This window comes from Schistocerca piceifrons, chromosome 2, assembly GCF_021461385.2.
Source record: "Schistocerca piceifrons isolate TAMUIC-IGC-003096 chromosome 2, iqSchPice1.1, whole genome shotgun sequence".
In the NCBI taxonomy this organism is placed as follows: Eukaryota; Metazoa; Arthropoda; class Insecta; order Orthoptera; family Acrididae; genus Schistocerca; species Schistocerca piceifrons.
In genome coordinates, this window is record NC_060139.1 from 681,409,444 (window position 1) to 681,430,979 (window position 21,536).

The 21,536-nt window shown below is 44.1% G+C and overlaps 1 protein-coding gene across 1 annotated transcript in view; it reads left to right on the plus strand.

The window, feature by feature from the left end:
• The first annotated feature begins 1,985 nt into the window (after positions 1-1,985).
• The window catches only part of LOC124777409 (lysozyme-like), a 32,549-nt gene continuing 12,998 nt past the window's right edge, over positions 1,986-21,536 (plus strand). Inside the window, exons 1-2 of the mRNA XM_047252805.1 lie at positions 1,986-2,112; positions 20,899-21,096. Coding sequence (XP_047108761.1) covers positions 2,037-2,112; positions 20,899-21,096 — 274 coding nt within the window. The 5' untranslated portion in view covers positions 1,986-2,036. The remainder of the gene's footprint in view (positions 2,113-20,898; positions 21,097-21,536) is intronic.

Consider the following 21,536-nt stretch of genomic DNA (forward strand, 5'->3'; position numbering starts at 1 on the left):
GTACTTCCGTGTAACGGACTGCGTGAAAAGACTTATTTTGGGTGTTAGTGAAAAGAGTTTTCCCAGCCGTAAGAGATCCACTATTTCTCATGATTTGGCAAATTTATTTTACTTCTGTGTCACCGTACTTTAACTGTGTATCGTATTTTTTGAGGTGGAGAGGGGGAAATAGCTCAAAATTTGCCTATGCGAGCGTGGAAAATCACGTAAAGACCATCCTCATTCTGGCTAGCGTACCAGACCAACGGTCGCTAATTCGCTGCGCAGTTTGGATCGCGGTCTGACTCGCAAGCTAGCGTCCTGTACGATAGGTATACAAGAAGGGCTGTTGTGATTTCAGATCATCTTGTTACATTCCTCGTTCAGGAGGTAAGACATCTTATCACTTCGATTTGTAGGAATGTGGGGAACAGTAATTCTCAACAGCCAGGGGGCAATCGCGGAGTCAGCAGAGGTAACACTTTGTTTTTCATTGGCGAAATCACCTGACAAATTTGATGGACACTGATATCGTTTATAAGTAAACTTCTGTTTCTCACTGCCGCATGTAACCCTCCAGTACTCTTCCAGACACAAGAAAAAAAAAAGATCGAGAACTGTACTGCACAGCTTAATGAAACTAAAGCGATTAAGAACACACAAGTAGTAAGAAAATTGTGGGTTGGCTAGTAGAAAATTGTGGCTTACTTGACAGAAGACGTAAATGAAATGACTCCTACACACATTTTCTGTTTGAACCCTTTGTATGCCGAAAGTTACTTAAACATATTTAAGGCAATTATGTAGACTACAATTTGTAAACAAAACTAGCAAGGAGAAATAATTTTTATTACCATGAGCTATCCATCACCGAATGAAGTCTGAGCTGCTGGTGACGGATGCCTCATAACAGTACATTACGGCTCCGAGGACCGTCTCTTCATGTCGTCTGGGCAAATTAATTGTGGTCTGATGATGGTTGTAACAACTGAAACTTGTCATTATCGACAGGAATAAAATAAACCGCGATTTAGACTGGTCGTTTTTAGGATTCTGTACCTCAGTCGGTAGAAAAGGAAACCGTAAAGTACCGCTTTGTTGTCCGGCTGTCTGTCTGTCTGTCGGACCGAGTGTTAAAACTCCTTTTACTCATGAACTAATAGAAGTACCAAGTAGAAATTTATGTCACATGCTAAGGTCTCTGATCTCTTGGCAGTTTACAAACTTTCGCTTCCAAGACAATGCAATAAAAAGATACAGACATTTACGTCGCGTATTTTAACACTCGCAAACTCACTCATCAAAATCTGTAAGGTGCTTCCTGTTGACTCAGGAGCATGAAACCTCGCAAGAAGCAAAATTTAAAAGTACAAGTAAGGGAGGAGATCCGAAAACCGTTAGTTTTTATTTATAGCACACGAAAAAAATATGTCACTTGTTATCCGACTATCAGTCTATCCGTCTGTTAAAACTTTCTTTTTTCTCAGGAATCACGGTAACAAATGCGAAATCACACAAAAATTTAAACTTAAGACTTAAAATTAATAATTCTTGAAAGTCTTGGAATTCCCACGACCGAGATCTTGGCAGTATATATATCGATAACAGGCAAAATCGTCGAGCTTCTCGATACATGGGATGAATGAACTACCTATATACGTAATTATGTCTATGCACAACCCCAGAGCGCGCGAGTCCTAGTCGCACTTGGCTAATTTTTATTTTTGCAGTCACCTAAACGACTTAACACACTGGCGATGGGAATGTGATGCCTTCCATAAATGTAATATAACCCATCTGGCCAGTATCATAACGGCAGCGATGTCTCACAGGTGAGGAGCAACGCCTTCACAGAAGTCTCGGGCACGGCGATGCGTGTGGTCACCGCTATAATGTGGGCCAGTGTCCCTACAGGCCGGCCTGGGAATTCCGTGGGCGGCAGCCGGAGACTTCGACGCGCGGTGAGGAGGGGATCCCTACAAGGTCCGCTAGCGCCGCCTATATATACCGCTCGCTGACGCACCGGCCGCCAGTTCTCACTCCGCCAGTCAAACACCATGGCGCGCTACAACACGACGCTGCTCACCACTGCCACTGTTTTGTGTGTGGTTTCCTGCTGGGCTCTTGTTGCTGGTGAGTACCGATAAGGACCAATCATATCGACGTCCACGGATATCGATCGATCATTCTTAATATCATTGGACTCACCATTTCTCCCCTTCTCCAACATTATCTTGATGAAATGAATCATAGTAAGTGTCCTAATACAGTCTGAAATAATTAACACCAATTTTAATATCTAATGAAAAAATGGCGTGTGCTTGTATTCCTGTAGCGAAGCGCGAGCCTAAAAACCGAAAGGCTGTGGGATGGAATCCCGGTCGGTCCGTGGAATATTTCAGTCTGCCTTTAACCTAACCTTCACCTTTCAACGATGTGAAGATTCTTCAGGAAAGACACGTGTTTCGTATTCCACGTTAAACTCGTTGATCAGCAGGATTATGGGGTAGGTTAGGGACACCCTAGCCAGAGCGGTGACGTCCAGTTGAAACACTGGAACCAGTCCGTTGAATATCACGGAATTCGGTATGCATCGATAAAAAGGTATTGTTGATGAAGTAATAAATGTAATTCCTGAAGTTTTCCCGGCATAATGAGTATTTTATGATATTTAGGGCCTGAGCTATATGACGTCGACTTTTTTTCACGATATTTCGGAAGAAAGGCAGTCATCTCGTGGTGGGTGAGTGTGTAAACTCACCTAAAGATGGCAGAATGGTTGCCAGTCGAAATATCGAGGTAAGGTGTCGATGTCATCCGACTGCAGCCCGAAACCTAATGGAAGAGATAAGTGTATGTCGACAGAAAAGGGATGAAAAAATCTCATCATGGCATAAATGTTCTCTTTTTTCAAGTAATTTAATGAAAGGAGTTTCGTAATCTGTAACTAGCCTCATACAGTTTTTATTTAAACAGCACGTGTCCAATTGCAGATTCAAGACAGCAAGAGATCTTCATATTCAAAAATTTTTACTTGACAATGTAGTGTTCTTGCTTGATGACAAATTTAATTCCGCTGTTACTCATTGCTCTTTTCTCCGTGATCAATGAATAGTGTTGAATCACATTATTAACACTTAATGACAGTGAGAAGTATTGTTGATTGTAAAATAGCAAAGTTAGTTTTGTTTCGAAAATCTGACAATTAATGAATTTCTTAGTCCCTGCATTTTTTTTTCGAGTAGGAGGTTGTGTATGAAATTCCACAGCTACTTTAAACAAGAACCAGGCAACGGTTCTCTCTCTCTCTCTCTCTCTCTCTCTCCGTCTCTCTCTCCGTCTCTCTCTCTCTCTCTCTCTCTCTCTCTCTCTCTCTCTTCTCAACATTTTCAAATGCCAGAAAACCTTATGGGTTGAGCGAGTTATGTATCATCGGTCACGACGTCTTGGAATAACTTTGCCTACCATTGCTTTGTTGCATCTGAGACTTTCGTCTGGACTAATATTATTTAACAATGTTTCTGAAACACGTTCCCTTATAGCACCTTCTTTACGGACGATAAAACCCATATAAATATGCTTGGGTGGTCAGAAATAGTTTGAAAAGCTTGTTGGAACGTGTAAGGATGTTGTAGGGTAGGTTGTGCTACGAAATAAATATGAAGAAAAAATTCGATACGTTGCACCGTTTTGGAGTTAATTGTCATCGAAGTTAGCCAATCCGGTCGTTGCGTGCGAAATTAAGCGGCCTGCCATGTACAGTTAGTGACAGTGGTTCTCGTAGCTAAGATGATAGCGCACGAGACTGCTCAGCCTTTGGCTCGGGTTCGATCCTTACTACCATCCCACGTCAAATTTTTGTATGGCTCTCTGTTTTGGTTTTAGGAAACCAGACGAAGACCACGTTTAGCGACACAGTCTCTGGCTGGGGGCTTGAATCTGCGCGCGCAGCAGCCTGATTGGCCAACTTCTACGCTAATTAAATCGAAAACGGCGCAACGTATCGAATTTTTCTTTTCCTAAAAGTTATTTCACAGCGTAAACTAACCTGCAAAGCTTTACAAGCTATTTCAGGTTTTTATATTTGTATTACTGCCTTATAGGGGTTGCAGGAAGGACTTAGTAGATAAAGTTTTGACAAGGAAGCCATATCCGGAAACTTATCGTTTGGATACAAAATAAATTTAATCGGACCACTTTTAAATCCCCCGCTTCACAGTAAGCACACAAACTGAGGAGAGTTGTGCTAGAGGTTTTTGAACGATTTGCCATTGTCACTCCGTCGCCAAATGTGATCCAGTATGATGGCGCATCTGCGCATTTGGCACGTGGCGTCCGCGGACATCTCCAGCAACCATAAGGTGAAAGGTGACAGGTCAAGGTGGACCAACTCTTGACTACCACGGCCTCTAGTTTTTCCCCCTCTTGACAGTTTCTTGTAGGGCGACATGAAGAGTCTGGTGTAAGAGACTCCTATACAAGTGGAAGAACTTCTTGCACGGGTTGTAGCGGCAGTAGACATTATTCAGCACCCATCATAATGTGCAGATTGTGTGTATGAAAGCGCTATTCACATATACACCTTGTGTAACAATTAGCATGGTTTTCACATGGAGCAACTCCTATAGAGCACACGTCTCAGAGCCCATGTCTCTTATCAGCAAACTTATTTTACCTTCAAACAGTACAGTTCTGAACATGGTTCTTTATCAAAACTTTATCCCCTCTACAACTCCTTGAAGCCTGTGATAGAACTTTTGAAACACCCTGTCTATGATAGCAGAAGAGTGGGTTTCAAAAAGATAGCCCTATAAGAGGACACTATTTATAATGGTAACAGCTGAAAACTTATTGCTTCAATGTACTTAATCGTCTGAACACAGAAAATTGAGTATGCAATCGTGTGAATCCTCAACCGCTAGCTACCTTGGAATGCATCTACCTTATTTACCACTGAGCTACGGCTTTTGTGTTGCCCTTGGTGGCTCACGTTTGGAACGTTTAATATATCATTACTTCGTCGTAAACTGTCACTTATTATAAGTTTAGATCTTTTAGTAAGCACTACTCGAAGAAGTACTCGTGTATCATACTATCCACAGAGCAGAATTTTTGTTTATCATTGGCTGTAGAATGCACTCCTGGAATTTCCAAGTTTTCTTGCCAGATGTTTTGCAGACGATGCTTCGTTATGGTGCCTGGGTCTGGCCGATGCGTTACAAAAGTGACGAAGTATCAGACCAGGTCATTAAAGATTCGGAGCCCAAGTTCAACTGGACGAAACATGAAAACAATCGCGACGTTTCTGAAGGAACAAAAATCGTCTGAAGTAATTTAGGGGACACCAGAGATGCTAAATTCGGAAAATTTGGCAATGCTTTAAATTCTAGACTGGTAAAAAGCGTGAAACGGACCTCGCAAACGGGAAAAGTTTCAACAGACGTACAAGAAGTAGTCGGTTTCTCCTTCGATAAACTCTGATTCTTAGCGATACTGTGCTGTGAATAATAACATAAAGTGACATTAGTTTCCATACACTAAGACAGTACTTATACTAATCTCCCTCCCACGGGCAGCAGCAAGCTCTTCGACGTTGTGAAAAATCACTTCAGATTCAAGTAAACAATGGTCTAGAGACAGTAACAAAGTTTATAACGTTAAACGCTTCCAGAAAACAATCAAAGGTTTCTCCTTGAAAAGTGTTCAGTGCTAAATGTTAATAGAGCAGTGATCCACAGAGATGGCTAACAACGCTTGCAACAAAGTATTTAACTGTCCTGTTCAGGAAGAGCAAAACGTCTTTTCACTGCTTTCAGTTTTTTTGTTCACCTTCCTGTCGCTAGAGACATAACTCTCTCTAGTGCTGTTGGTGGAAACCGTTGTGGCCACTTTGATAAAACTACTCTCTCACTGCTGGAAAAAAATACGGTAAAATCACGGATAAGCTAAATTGGTATTTTTAGAAAATCACTTAAACACATCTAAACAAGGACAGTGTGTGGCTGAAATGCCCATCCACGCTAGAATTCGTGAGCAATGAAAGCATCGTACAGAGAGTTACAAACCAAGGTCCTTTCCTAGAATTCAATTGTTATAACAACCTCCAATGATGTATACATCTTTTAGCTTGTGAAAAGAATCATAACTGTGCCTTTCGGTACTCAAACCGTAGCACATGTTTCGTATCATAAAGCCATTATATGACAGCAAATGACTTACTATACTGATATGTATAATCGAAAAGATGCTATTATATGACACACTGTCGCTTTACAGACTTTATGTCAACGGTACCCGTGCTAAATAAAGACTATATCCATATATACAGTAAATGAGATGGTATTGCGCAAGGCGATTACAAACAGCAAAATAGTTCCCAGAATGAGATTTTCACTCTGCAGCGGAGTGTGCGCTGATATGAAACTTCCTGGCAGATTAAAACTGTGTGCCCGACCGAGACTCGAACTCGGGACCTTTGCCTTTCGCGGGCAAGTGCTCTACCAACTGAGCTACCGAAGCACGACTCACGCCCTGTACTCACAGCTTTACTTCTGCCAGTACCTCGTCTCCTACCTTCCAAACTTTACAGAAGCTCTCCTGCGAACCTTGCAGAACTAGCACTCCTCAAAGAAAGGATATTGCGGAGACATGGCTTAGCCACAGCCTGGGGGATGTTTCCAGAATGAGATTTTCACTCTGCAGCGGAGTGTGCGCTGATATGACACTTCCTGGCAGATTAAAACTGTGTGCCCGACCAAGACTCGAACTCGGGACCTTTGCCTTTCAGTTGGTAGAGCACTTGCCCACGAAAGGCAAAGGTCCCGAGTTCGAGTCTCGGTCGGGCACACAGTTTTAATCTGCCAGGAAGTTTCATATCAGCGCACACTCCGCTGCAGAGTGAAAATCTCATTCTGGAAACATCCCCCAGGCTGTGGCTAAGCCATGTCTCCGCAATATCCTTTCTTTCAGGAGTGCTAGTTCTGCAAGGTTCGCAGGAGAGCTTCTGTAAAGTTTGGAAGGTAGGAGACGAGGTACTGGCAGAAGTAAAGCTGTGAGTACCGGGCGTGAGTCGTGCTTCGGTAGCTCAGTTGGTAGAGCACTTGCCCGCGAAAGGCAAAGGTCCCGAGTTCGAGTCTCGGTCGGGCACACAGTTTTAATCTGCCAGGAAGTTTCATATCAGCGCACACTCCGCTGCAGAGTGAAAATCTCATTCTGGAAACATCCCCCAGGCTGTGGCTAAGCCATGTCTCCGCAATATCCTTTCTTTCAGGAGTGCTAGTTCTGCAAGGTTCGCAGGAGAGCTTCTGTAAAGTTTGGAAGGTAGGAGACGAGGTACTGGCAGAAGTAAAGCTGTGAGTACCGGGCGTGAGTCGTGCTTCGGTAGCTCAGTTGGTAGAGCACTTGCCCGCGAAAGGCAAAGGTCCCGAGTTCGAGTCTCGGTCGGGCACACAGTTTTAATCTGCCAGGAAGTTTCAGCAAAATAGTTGTTCGAATATCGGTCTTGTTTATCGTACAACAACACCTGTTGTGGATTAAAGTAGGAATTAAACTTTCTCGTAGATTAAAGCTGTGTGACAAACCGCAGTTCTAACCCACATGCAGCGAAGTAGGGATTATGAAAATGCCATGCTTGTGACACACGTTACGTTACTGTTTCAAAGAACCACAATTATTTTTCGAAAACAGTGCCTAAATTTAATTGTTTAAGTTACTCGCTCTTGTTCAATGACCTGTTCTTACTTCATCAGAAACATCGATGTGTCAGTCCCTCCAGGCCTCGTTGAATCATCTGACTGTAGCTGACGCGATTGATGCAGTAGAATAGGCTCCAGTTTTTGAAAACTTACATTTTTGTTTGGAGGAAATTTTATATACAGGAAATGTATTAGCAATTGCGAATATGAACCGCCATCGGCTGTATATTAAAATGGAAATGAAAATTTGTGCTGGACCGGGACTCAAATTCCGATTTCTCGGTTATCACGAACGGTCGGCATACCATTAGGCTATTAGAGGACGCTCCACGGCCAGGCCCACTTCCGTATGTCGTCAACCATGGATACAAAACCTGCATTTGCATATCCATTATGTACGTTCCCGTGCAGGGGAAACATTTTAAATGCAAGTAGCTTCCCCGGCGCCGATGGATATATACGACATCGCAGAGAATCTGCTATTCAGAAGTACGATTCAATGTTTCTTTGGACATGTATGCCCTGCCTCATGTTAGTTAGGAGTCCGATAACACATTTTCAACCGAGAGGTCACAGACAGATTGTATTTTCTCCTCTTCAGGAAAAATTATCAGTGTTCTGGAAAACTGCTTTATTACATGTGCAAGCGACTGTTGCAGTTTTTTCGTATGAAGAGTAGTTAATACAAATGAAATATGAGAAAAAAGTGTGAGGAATCATTTGTATGATACGCTTGATGACATTGTTTTTGCACTAGGGAACCATGAGCAGTTTGTACATTACGGAACTCGTAGGTATTTTAAGCACCACAGTACAACTAATTACTATAGGTTTATTTATATTTACTGATATGAAAGTGTCAAATTTATTGTTTCCTTACAATAGCTCACAAATTGTAATTTGTAATCAAATGTTCCTTGCGCCCAAGAGAGTTAGCACAGTGATGTGTCTGAATCGCTTAAGGGCATGGCGCCATGTTTCCTTTGAGAACAGACAGCCGATTTCTTTCGTTAGTCAGGGATTGTGCTATATCTCTGATTATCTAGCCGTTAATCAGATTTTAAATGTTAAATTCCCTTTTTCTTTGAGCGTTCATATCCTGCACGCGCTGGATACGTCAGGAACACCAAGACTACGTTTGCGAGGGAGACACTTTTCCAAACGTTTGTCGTCAAAGTGCGGAAATGTCGTAATTTCCTGCAGGCTACATTATGTAAGTGCGCGAGCACTGAGTTTCAGATGAGAATCTGCGGGTGTAATTCAAGCCTCGCGTGACAAGCGATCCTGTTTTCTAGACGTTAATGAGTTTCTTACAGTGTAAAAAGTGGAGACTAAATTGGTTGAAATTAATCTGCTTCCGAATTCAGTTTAATGAATAACTGCCAGTAATGAGTGCCCGCCACAACCGAATGCGGCAAAAACAACTTTTTGAAGCAGACCTTGACGGGTACGAGAGAAGTGCGGACGCGTCGCCGCTTGTGGTGGAAAACAGCGTTACGTGTCGAGGTAGAGGCTGGCGGTCGGCCGGTCCAGGCAGGTCCGGTCCGCGTTCCAGTGTTTTACGACACAGGTCCGCGATGACGCCAGCAAACATCCGGGAGACGCGTCCGCGTGCATAAGTGGAGCAGACGCGCTGTCGCAAGGCCGTCGGCCTGGCCGCGCGGCCCTGACATTTGGCCGTCGCACTGCAGCAGCCGCTCAAGGGCTCCCAGCTGTGGCGGCGCCGTCGCAGTGGACGTCCAGTAGCCTTCTGGTCGCTCAGCGCAACGCCTGTGCGTTGTCAGCTTATCGGTTGTTCTCTCTCCGTTCCCTCTAGTGTGGGAAATCCGTGAGATACCAGCTGACGCAAGGAAGTAGACAATTGTCTCCACCTCTGAAAAAGGCTACCGAAGCATCTGTGGTAGTTACCGTGGCATATCCTTGCTCTCCGTTGCTGGTAAAATTTTTGCTAGAATTCTGTTGATTCGCCTCCAAACTGTTTCAGAGACTGTACTTTCCGAATATCAGTGCGGGTTTCGCCCCTCCATAGGTACTGCAATATATCGTGTTCATCCGCCGATACAGGGCAGCGACGTTCAATTAAAATTTCCTCCTCTGTATGGCAATTACATAATCTGTGTACCTGTACAGGTTGTGTCGCAGGAAGAACAACATATGGAAGTCTGGGTCAAGATTGGGTCTGGCGGTGAGTCGCGCACGGATAGCCGAAGTGGTTATTGCGACCACTTTCGTAAAGCGGCACAAATTTTCTTTGTCGTCATTCCTTTTCACAGATGATGCTTTTTCGTAATCGCAACAGCGGAAACATTTCAACTATTGTGAGACCTGAGTTTCTCCTGGCGTATACAACTTTCAAATAACTTCCGGGAATTCAGCCAGGTAACACTTTCGGCGACCGCCGATATTTCGGCGGGAGAACACCCCGCCATTTTCAAGGCAAACTGCAACGGACGGGCGGCGTACATGCAAATTTAAAAACCTCGGTTCTCGGACTGAAGCAGGAAAGATAACACACACACTGAACACTAGTGCCACCAAAGATGACCAACGTCAAAGCTATCGATAGTGAGACTGTGAATTCGCAGGTGAGGTAGCATCGACTCTGTCTCCCTGTTTTTTGACAAGGGAGAGAGCTGGATTCCAAAGACAGCTTAAACAGAAACCTCCATCCCTGTTAACGAGGTTTCTCGCTAATTTAATCTCAACTGCCTCCCTAATAACACTGTCCCAATACCTGGACGTGCATGCCAATATCTCTGTGTTATTATGTACAATGGGGTGACCAGTATCCAAGCAATGTTCGGCAATAGCAGATCTATTTGGCTGCTGTAATCGTGTGTGCCGTTTATGCTCAGTACATCCACGGTCCTGATAGTTTGACCAATATATGCCATGCCTCAGCTACAAGGAATGCGATATACACCCGCGTTACGCAGTCCAAGATCATCCTTAACGGAACTCAGAAGTGCTCTAATTTTAGATGGAGGTCGGAAAACACATTTCAAATCGTATTTCCGTAAAATACGACCGATCTTGTTGGACGTGTTTCCTACGTAAGGCAAAAAGGTGTTGACTCAGAATTATCATCAATCACCCGATGTACAGTTGGTCGATAGCGCAACGCACGTTCAATCTGTCTATCACTATAACCATTTTGACAAAATGTAACCTCAAGATGGGACAGCCCAGCTGGCAAGTCTCAGCGTCAGAAACGACATGGGCCCTGTGTACCAAGGTACGAAGTACCCCTTCACGCTGAGCCGGATGGTGACAACCATTAGCCTGTAAGTACAAGTCGGTTTGAATACGTTTCCTGTAGACTGCATCTCCTAATGATCCATCATCCTTCCTTCTAACCAACACGTCAAGAAAGGGAAGGCAACCATCCTCTTCCACCTCCATCGTAAAACGAATGTTCGGGTGGATCGAGTTCAGATATTCTAGAAAGACATTCAAATTCGCCCTACCATGAGGCCAAACAACGAAGGTATCGTCAACAAATCTGAAGAAACAGGCGGGTTTCAAAGGCACCGACTCCAATGCACGTTCCTCGAAGTCTTCCATAAACAAATTTGCGATCACAGGAGACAACGAACTACCCATCGCCACACCATCTGTCTGCTGGTAATACTGGTCATTAAATAAAAAGTAAGTGGATGTCAACAGATGCCGAAAAAGATTAGTTAATTCAGCACCAAACTTGGCCTCAATTAACCGCAACGAATCAGACAGAGGAACACGAGTGAAGAGAGAGACCACATCGAAACTCACTAAAATATCAGAGTCATTCAACCTCAGTCCCTCCAAACGACGTAAAAAGTCAGCTGAGTTCCTGATATGATGTTCACACCGACCTACTTGTGGACTCAACAGAGAAGCAAGATACTTGGCTACACGATATGTCGGAGCGCCGATGTTACTCACTATAGGACGGAAAGGAACCCCTTCCTTGTGAACCTTCGGAAGGCCATATAACCTAGGGGGAACAGCACTATAGGTGTTAAGACTCTTGATAGTGTCCTGCGACAAACCACTTTTCTTCAGGAGGCTGTTGGTCTTTCTCTCAACACTTTTTGTGGGGTCAGCATCGATTCTGCGATACGCTGAATCAGATAGTAAACGTTGCATCTTTTGTACATAATCATGTTTATTTAAAACAACGGTGGCATTGCCCTTGTCCGCAGGTAAAATAACAATACTAGGATCAACTTTGAGAGAGCGTAGAGCAGCCCTCTCTGCTGCTGTTACATTACTCTTGGGTGGACGAGCCCTGGTCAAAACATGGCATGACTCCCTCCTAACCTCCTCTGCAGCGTCAGGAGGTAGTTTGCAAACTGCCTGTTCAATTGAACTAATAAAATCAACTACCGGCAAACTCTTCGGAGTGGGTGCAAAATTTAAACCCTTCCCTAGCACGGATAAGGTTGCATCGTCAAAAGATTTCTCTGTGAGATTTATCACAGAACGTCGAGATATAACATCCGACTCCGCGCGATGAAAACGTTCAAACTTTGCCAAATGCCGGGCAGTGACGGAGTTGTACTCTCAGTCAGCTTGAGTCCATGAGGCGCCGTCCAACCAACCCAAAGTGAAATCAGACACTTCAGATGCAACCATTAAATGAAAACGATACAATTCCTTGGAAACAGAATTCAAACGTCGACGAGTAAAACGAATCCTTTCGCGAACAAAAGCCAAGCCAGCACGTTGCATACAGCAAATAATTGAGGACATAGGTTTCAAATACTACTCTCAGATGAAAAGGAAAGATTGGCACAGGAGATGAATTCGTGGTGAACCGCATCAAATCACTCAGAAAAAAAAATTAAGGATGCTTGACTTCCATCGCACACATCGAGTAAGTTTACAAAGTCTTGTTGGTCCTACTATGTGCACCTGAACAGTTTGCAAGAATATGAAGCTTAGCGTCTATTTTACTAATGTAAGTGACGTTTCTCTGCCCGACTGAGATATTACACGTCTTACCTTCGACGCATATCGACTTATCACGCGGGTTTTTACAGCACAAAAAGCCCTATCCTTCTTCCTGGAACTTGGCATTTAATGTTCTCCGTTTAGGCACAGGAAAAACCGGCTGCTACTTCTCAGTTTCTGTTTTCGTTGAGTGACGTCATTAATTTTATTACATTCTTGGACTCCATGGCCACATTCTTCGAAAAGGGACGCAAAATTAACAGCAATTTTTATTACCCTTCGGTAATGTTTGCTTTTGATTAGCGCAGACATTAAGGGCAGCTGCCTTAGGAGTGTAAGTCAACTTCTGTGTCACAGTGGAAACGACAGAATATCTGTGACTTTCTTCGAGTAATGATCAGTACCAATTAACAGCTCAGCGGGCAGATATTCCTGGAAATCTGTCAGTGGATCAGCTGACTGCCCCTTAGACAGATTTCGGCGACGTTTCTTCTTCACAGACTCCCGCAAGATAGTCAGAAGAATAGGGGAATATGATCGTCTGGCCGTTAGCTTCTTATCAATATAATCTATTAGCATCAGAACACAGCAGTCACAGCATCGAGTAATGATCAGTACCAATTAACAGCTCGGCGGGCAGATATTCCTGGAAATCTGTCAGTGGATCAGCTGACTGCCCCTTAGACAGATTTCGGCGACGTTTCTTCTTCACAGACTCCCGCAAGATAGTCAGAAGAATAGGGGAATATGATCGTCTGGCCGTTAGCTTCTTATCAATATAATCTATTAGCATCAGAACACAGCAGTCACAGCATCATTTTTCCTATGTTTCCGTCTTCGCCTTTTTCTGCTGAGATGAAGCCACATGTTTCCACTGCTTGCGTCATTCCTTCGTCTCGGGCTCATAGTGATACACACAGCAACCGTCCATGGTGATTAGGCAGTCATCTCGTTTGGCCTGACACACTGCAACGTTTCAGCTGCTGCCTCAATTCGGAATGGGTGTGATCAGTCGCGGAACCCAACGAACGGTGGCCTTCGTGTCGTTCAAAATGTAGCTGCAGAAAACTAATTCGTAACTGATTTTAATTTTTTCCGCTATCGCTTCAGTTGTGATACGCCGGTCTTCGAGCATAAGGATCTCCACATACGGGCTCTTAACAGAGAGATGGTTTGCCACTTCGTTCTTCGTCAGTAAGACTTGCTTGTCCACACTGGCAACGCCTGCTTCACTCGACCACTATGTCATATGATACTACTCTAGGACAAAAAAAGACACAACAAAGGAACCGGTAGATGAGATGTACACGTTCAGACAAACCAATTAAAAAATTGGATGATTTATTCAAGAGAAGGAGCTTCACAAACTGAGCAAGTCAGTAACGCCTTGGTCCACTTCTGGCCCGTATGCGAGCAGTTATTCGATTGAAAGACTTGTTAGATGTCTCGTTGGGCGTTATCATGTCAACGTCTGTCCAATTGGCGCATTAGATCATCAAAATCCCGAGCTGGTTAGAGGGCCCTTACCATAATACTCCAAACGTTCTCAATTGGGGAGAGATTTATGCTGCTCATCGGGGCTCAGTTCGAAGCGGGACTTGTCACTAAAGACATTTCTACATGAATCAATGAGATTCCAGGTCTAAGACATTTCTGGAGACGCCCTGGACAGCGGTGGGCAACCAACCTGTCAGTCTTCTGCCATAAGGCCCGACAACCAGGGGTGGTAGTCTGGGGTGCCATTTGTTTTCACAACAGGACCCCTTTGGTTGTCATCTGCGGTACCCTTACAGCACAGCTGTATGTCGACGACATTATAAGCTCCGTTTTGTTGCCCATCATGTAAAGCCATACTGGGCTTATATTTCAGCGAGGTAATGCCCATCCACACATATCGATAGTTTCTACTGCTTGTGTTCGTGTTTGCCAAACCCCAACTGGTCCAGCAAGGCCACCGTATCTCTCCCCAGTTGAGAAAGTTTGGTGCATTATGGCCAGGGCCCTCCAACCATCACCGGGTTTTGGAAGATCTAAAGCGCCAATTGGAGATAATTTGGCACAATATAGCTCGGGAGGGCATCCATAAGTCCGTCAATTAATTCCATGCCGAATAGCTGCTTTCAGAGGGGCCGGAGGTGGATCAACGCGTTACTGACTTGCTCAATTTACGAAGATCTTTCTCTCGAATAAATCATCCAATTTTTCTAAAATTGTAAATATTTGTTTGTCTGTACATGTACTCTTTATGGATTGTTTCAGCGTCGTTTCCCTTCATGCTCTCACTTTGTAACTGAGCTGCATCATTTTGTTTTGGCTCCTCTACCGGCTTTTTGCGGCACTTCGTCACGGAGATTTCAATACGGTACCATGACTGCATATATGTACTTGCAAAGAAACAAACAATTGACAACGTAACTATATTTTTTCGGGTTCATACTTAATCTTTATGATTGCACTGGTACAATATCAGTTCCAGTAATAATTTTGTATCCTTCAGGGAGAGTTGGTTATTTTATTCCGTTACGTGAAACAGTTGTTAAAACATTTCAGTATTCTCCTTCCGCATGCTGATGTGCCAAATCACGCCATCTCCTAAAAGAAGTCTCTACGTATTTCCAAGGCAAAAATAGAAATAGCATTTGCTGCAGCCAATGTTTTTGCACATAGCCTTAGTGGCTCTGAGCACTATGGGACTCAACATCTTACGTCATAATTCCCCTAGAATTTAGAACTACTTAAATCTAACTAACCTAAGGACATCACACACACCAATGCCCGAGGCAGGATTCGAACCTGCGACCGTAGCAGTCCCGCGGTTCCGAACTGCAGCGCCAGAACCGCTAGACCACCGCGGCCAGCTTAGCCTTAGTAATAGCTTCCTTGGAATTTGAGTGAAACCTTACAAATTCTGTGAATCATGCACAGGCACTGACGGACTGTTAGTTTCAGTGCTTGCACATCATTCAGTAGAAATCCTGGTCCCAGTAAGACGTCCGTTGCCTTGCTTCAGTTCTCAGTAGCTGATGCTAACTGACGCGTCTGCTGCCGAGTTCACCGTAAGCAAGAAGCCAATCTCACTATATGCGGTTCTACGCGAAGGTCATCTGCCATTAACGTGGCCTTTCCGGGTAACCAATGACTAGGTTCCTACGTCACTAAGACCCATCCCATCTTCTGGTATTGTCACAGGTTAGCGACGCGCAGTGTTTAAGGACACAGATTTGGTATTCGGCTGAGCTTTCACAGGCTACACTCAGGGGGAATTACTTGATTGATTCTTACCCAAAAGTCTTACTGTTCCACATCTACGAGAATGCTAAAAAATACTTGATACGATACTACGTTTAAGGTAACAACTTAGCAAGTTTTTAAATATCCTTAGTAAACTGAGATATATAACTCTGTAAAACAAGAACCGATCTCAGCTTCATTCTTATCATTTGAGATTAGTCTTCTTCAGATGATTAGATATGGGAACCAAACGAAATTAAATCAAATCAGTGGATTTATATCTGAAGCGACGATCATGCAGGTTTCCAGAAACTATCAGAAACGTTTGAGAGGGTGTAGTGAAAGGAACCATTTTTTAGTTACACGATGAGGACGTTCAGCCCGACTAGCGCCCTTGAGTCTTTCCGGTTCTGAATCATCGCGACTGTCATGCGAATATGGAATCGACTGCATTCATAATTGTCCCACGGGAGCAGTACTTGCCTTAATGGTACCAGATGCCGCTCGATACAAAACATGATCGCCTCTCGTTCGCGTAGCCAGAAATTTGGACAGCAGGCTGTTGGCTTTGTCCTAACTTCGAGGTCTTTGTGACGTTATATTCCAACAAGATAACGCAAGACCGTGTGTTGCCCTTGATATCCTGACCCACGTCGATACTGAGGGTGTGCAACAGTTGCCCTCACCTGCACGTTCTCCGTATCACTCACAAACTGGAAACATCTGATCACAGACTTCCGAGAGACTGAGGTGCCATCACTAGCCAGGCACTACACTTGGTGAACAGTCTCGTGGTTGAAGCGGCATTGCTCAGACCCTTAGCTTATTTCCATTTTATGCACACCTAGGTTAAAGCCGTCGCTGCTGCCAGAGGTAACAGTTCTGTGTGTCGAATTTCGCGCCCTCTCTACTCCAAATCACATACACATTTAATCATTTATTCTCCCGACTACAAGGATAAAATTTCGTTATTTGCTATCCTTCATGGTGTTGCCATTTTAATGGCCAGTGGTGAGTGGCCTTTTCGTCCGCTTGCTTCAGATCATTGTAAACTATCTGCCAGCGTCTAAAATTATTGTTAGATTCGAAGTGCCACGTGAGTAATTTCGTCCGATGACCGTGGATAAGAATTCTCAATTCAGTTTCGTTTCTTGTGAACTTTTACCGTAGTGCTTAGTTGGTGCAGCCAGCAGGTGCACAGTACGGCCACTCTCTGCCGTGCTGAGGTAGGGCCAGGGAAGGCCAGTACGGAGGCGGGGTCAGGCGCTCCCGGATGCCCGCCGCCGCTCGCTGAGGTCCCTGCAGACGTGCGCCCCGGCCGCTGACCCCTGCCAGCGAACGTCGACCGCCACGAGCCGCACCCGTGTGGTGGTGGGGAGAGCCAACATCACTCAGAAGAGTTTGCGCTGCTAACGGCCTCGCGCTTTTCCATATCTTTGGACGCCATCTCAGACGCCACAGCCCATAACTTTTCCTCGCGCTGAACCAGTCCTGGTTCACCCTGTTCTAATAGCTACAGCCTGTTCAAAAGACATGCTACAATACTTGAGGCATCGCGCTGTTCACAGATAAGCGTTTCTAAAATAAAGAAGTTTAGTACACATCAAAATGAAATAAAGATAGTTTCTCGGTATTATGCACTATACTGGAATACCGAAATGTTATTGAATGATTTATATTCCACTGGTTCCGATCATACCGAGCATACAGGGTACAAAAGGAAGACGTAACATAGACATCAAGTAAGGCTACACCTGAGAAGTCAGAACCAAAATATACTAATACAAGAGATCCTCAAGGTAGCATATTTGGACCAATACTACTCCTCATATACAGGGTGTTACAAAAAGATACGGCCAAACTTTCAGGAAACATTCCTCACACACAAATAAAGAAAAGATGTTATGTGGACATGTGTCCGGAAACGCTTAATTTCCATGTTAGAGCTCATTTTAGTTTCGTCAGTATTTACTGTACTTCCTCGATTGACCGCCATGATTTCATACGGGATACTCTACCTGTGCTGCTAGAAAATGTGCCTTTACAAGTACTACACAACATGTGGTTCATGCACGATGGAGCTCTTGCACATTTCAGTCGAAGTGTTCGTACGCTTCTCAACAACAGATTCGGTGACCGATGGATTGGTAGAGGCGGACCAATTCCATGGCCTCCACGCTCTCCTGACCTCAACCCTCTTGACTTTCATTTATGAGGGCATTTGAAAGCTCTTGTCTACGCAACTCCGGTACCAAATGTAGAGACTCTTCTTGCTCGTATTGTGGACGGCTGTGATACAATACGCCATTCTCCAGGGCTGCATCAGCGCATCAGGGACTCCATGTGACGGAGGGTGGATACATGTATCCTCGCTAACGGAGGACATTTTGAACATTTCCTGTAACAAAGTGTTTGAAGTCACGCTGGTACGTTCTGTTGCTGTATGTTTCCATTCCATGATTAATGTGATTTGAAGAGAAGTAATAAAATGAGCTCTAACATGGAAAGTAAGCGTTTCCGGACACATGTCCACATAACATATTTTCTTTCTTTGAGTGTGAGGAATGTTTCCTGAAAGTTTGGCCGTACCTTTTTGTAACACCCTGTATAATGAGAGAATAAAGAGTTTCCCTACGAAGCCGTACTGTCCATAATCAGTATAGCGCCGTAAGCAGTGGGATAATCATCGCTCTGGCGCACCAGGTTGAAGATACCCTTTTGGTAAAACACAGAGTCCTGCTCCGTGAAGATGTCTTTAATTGCCTGCTGCACTTTGTATTACAGGATTCATGGACGCTTCAAGGCCTCTTTTAAGAGACCGAAGTGGTGATAATCTCATGGGGAGAGATCGGGAGTTTAGGACAAGTGCCTGAATGTCTCCCACTCTAGTTGGCGTAACGTATGCGTTACGACATTTGCTATATGGGTGGGTGCTTTATCATGAAGCAGCCGCATCCCTTGTCGTACCATTCCACAATGGTGGTTTTCGACAGATATTCTTCATTCCTCGATGGATGCCTACCGGTGTTTATCCTTCGGCAGCCAACAACAGAATAACAGCACGTTGGTCCTGTTTGGACGCACCTCGCCACCAGTTCACGTTTCCGCATTTACAGCACGCAAGTCGGAAAGACACGAATGCCACACTAGCCCATTGTCTCCATGTCGATGCTTATATAACCGCATCGGAGTCGCCTTGCGTTACATACATGCTGTAGCACTACCTTTAAAGGGAAACTTTTTGATCGCCCTTACACCATTATAGGTGTTCCCACTGGACAAAAAATTCGCTTTGCTGATGGTAGCAGTATTATACTCATAGAGAAAACAAGAGGTTCTTACAAAAAAAAAAAAAAAAAAAAAAAACAATGACCTCCTCAAGAAAGTTTACCATTGTGTTATCCGGTACATAATGAAAACAAATTCCGAGAATTTCAGTCTGAAGAGGGAAAATTACACTGTTGCGTTTAATTTGTATGAGTGAATATTGGTTTAGTTAAGTGCTGCGAAAAAAGGTACTTGCAAACAGAATGCCATTAGCACGTTATTCCCTTAGAGTCTGTTGTCAGCAACGTACAGGTCTTCTAGCAGCATACTATTCATACGTAACTCAGTTCGTAGCTATGGATTCTTTTTTGAGTAACAAATGCTCGAAATATATACATAGTTTTCAAGCTATAGAAAAGAGCCTTAAGAATCTTATCATCATAATATCTGTTCAAAATGTTGGAAATTTTAATATGAGTACATGTACGTCTTAAACTGAAATACCATGATGCATCCAATATCCTTATAAAAGTGACCCACGGATTAATGAAACTAGTACCTAATTACTTTGGAATGCACTAATGATTAGAATTACTAAATTGTACGTGGTCTCTGACTTTGAAAATTCAGTATGCTGTGAAGGTACCACGTTCTGTCATCAGAGTCTGTCCCTATTTTAGAGCATGGGGAAGAGTTTCTACGAAGGTACGTTTTGTACAGTGTGTCCGAAAAATCCCCGTACCCTGAGGGCAAAATAATATATTTTGTGCTGAATACTGGACTACTCAGATATAGACCTTTGCATCCAGCGGATCTGTAATTGCACTGTCGTACCTTACACCGACAGCTATGCGTCTCTGTGTTCTCCTTGACATTTTGAGGTGTATCTCAGCAGTAATGCTTTCAAAGACCTTTACGCAATTCTTCACTAGTCTTGTACCAACTTTGAGCCATATGGGAGATAATTGCTCCCCATAATGAGCTGTCTTGCGCAGTAAGGTACGGGCTTCATGATGGCCACTTCAATGAGGGTGGAAATGTTCCTGGACTACGCCCAATCTAACAGCCTCGAAACTGTTCATCAAGGAACTGACACACCTCAGTAGAAAAATGAGATGAGCTCCGTCCCGCTGTAACCATACATGATTCCCTTATCTTTGAGATGGGGTATTAAGCTTAGCTATAGCTTCTCCCGGTGTGCTGAATGTTCAGATCACTGACGGGAATTCTGCCAGATTACTAATTAATTTCTTAATGTTTCACTTTGATATCGTCATACGGTCATTTATGCTTGTGTGGCGACGCTAGTTGTTTAGAGTGTGTGTTGTCTTTCTGTATATTATTTTGGTTCCTGGTTGGCTGGGTCCCGCTCACAGGCGATTTAAGTGGCCTTAAGCAGCTATCTTTCGTTGCATTTGCCTCCTTAATGTAATGGCGTATTCGGTTGTCAAAATATCAGTGGTTGTCGGCTACGTTACCCGGCTGCATTTCAGTGTAAGCATTTTATTTTGAATCGCTAGTAACTGAGGAAGAATAGCTGCAAATATTAACAATATACGAATATATGTACTGGTACGATGAAATCTTCCGTGTATTCTTTTATAAGAGTTTCCTAACCGGTAATGAGAAATGCGTTTTACTGCAGTTTATTCCTGACACACCTAATTCGCTAATGTTTCTTCTTATGATGTTAGTTCTTAAAATAGTCATACTGTGAGTATCCTGCATGCTGCCGTGGAAGGTGCTCCGTAACCGCGGCGGTGACGTGAGGGCTGTGGTTGTGTGCCAACAGGCCAGCTGCCGGCGACGGGCAACCCGCAGGCGCCCGTGTCCGACCTGTGCCTGGGCTGCATCTGCGAGGCGGTCTCCGGCTGCAACCGCACGCTCGGCTGCAACGGCGACGTGTGCGGCCTCTTTCGCATCACCTGGGCCTACTGGGCAGACGCCGGCAAGCCCGTCATCGCACAGGACGACCCCAACAGCGACGGAGGTACGCACGGTTCATGTCCTAAGTAACCGCACACGCGCGAGTCTAAACAGGTTGCCAACACTCGTATTGTAAATGGCTTCCCGGGTTTCAGGGTTAAAAAAATTATCGCTTACAGCCATTGTGCGGGTTACTAAAACTGTGTATTTAATACTTTTCCTCTTACTCATTCAATGATAGAAGAAAGATTAAGGAAGAGAAAGCTTTTGACAATGTTGACTGGAATACTCTCTTTCAAAATCTGAAGGTGGCAGGGGTAAAATACAGGGAGCGAAAGGCTATTTACAATTTGTACAGAAAGCAGATGGCAGTTATAAGAGTCGAGGGACATGAAAGGGAAGCAGTGGTTGGGAAGGGAGTGAGACAGGGTTGTAGCCTCTCCCCGATGTTATTCAGTCTGTATATTGAGCAAGCGGTTAAGGAAACAAAATAAAAGTTCGGAG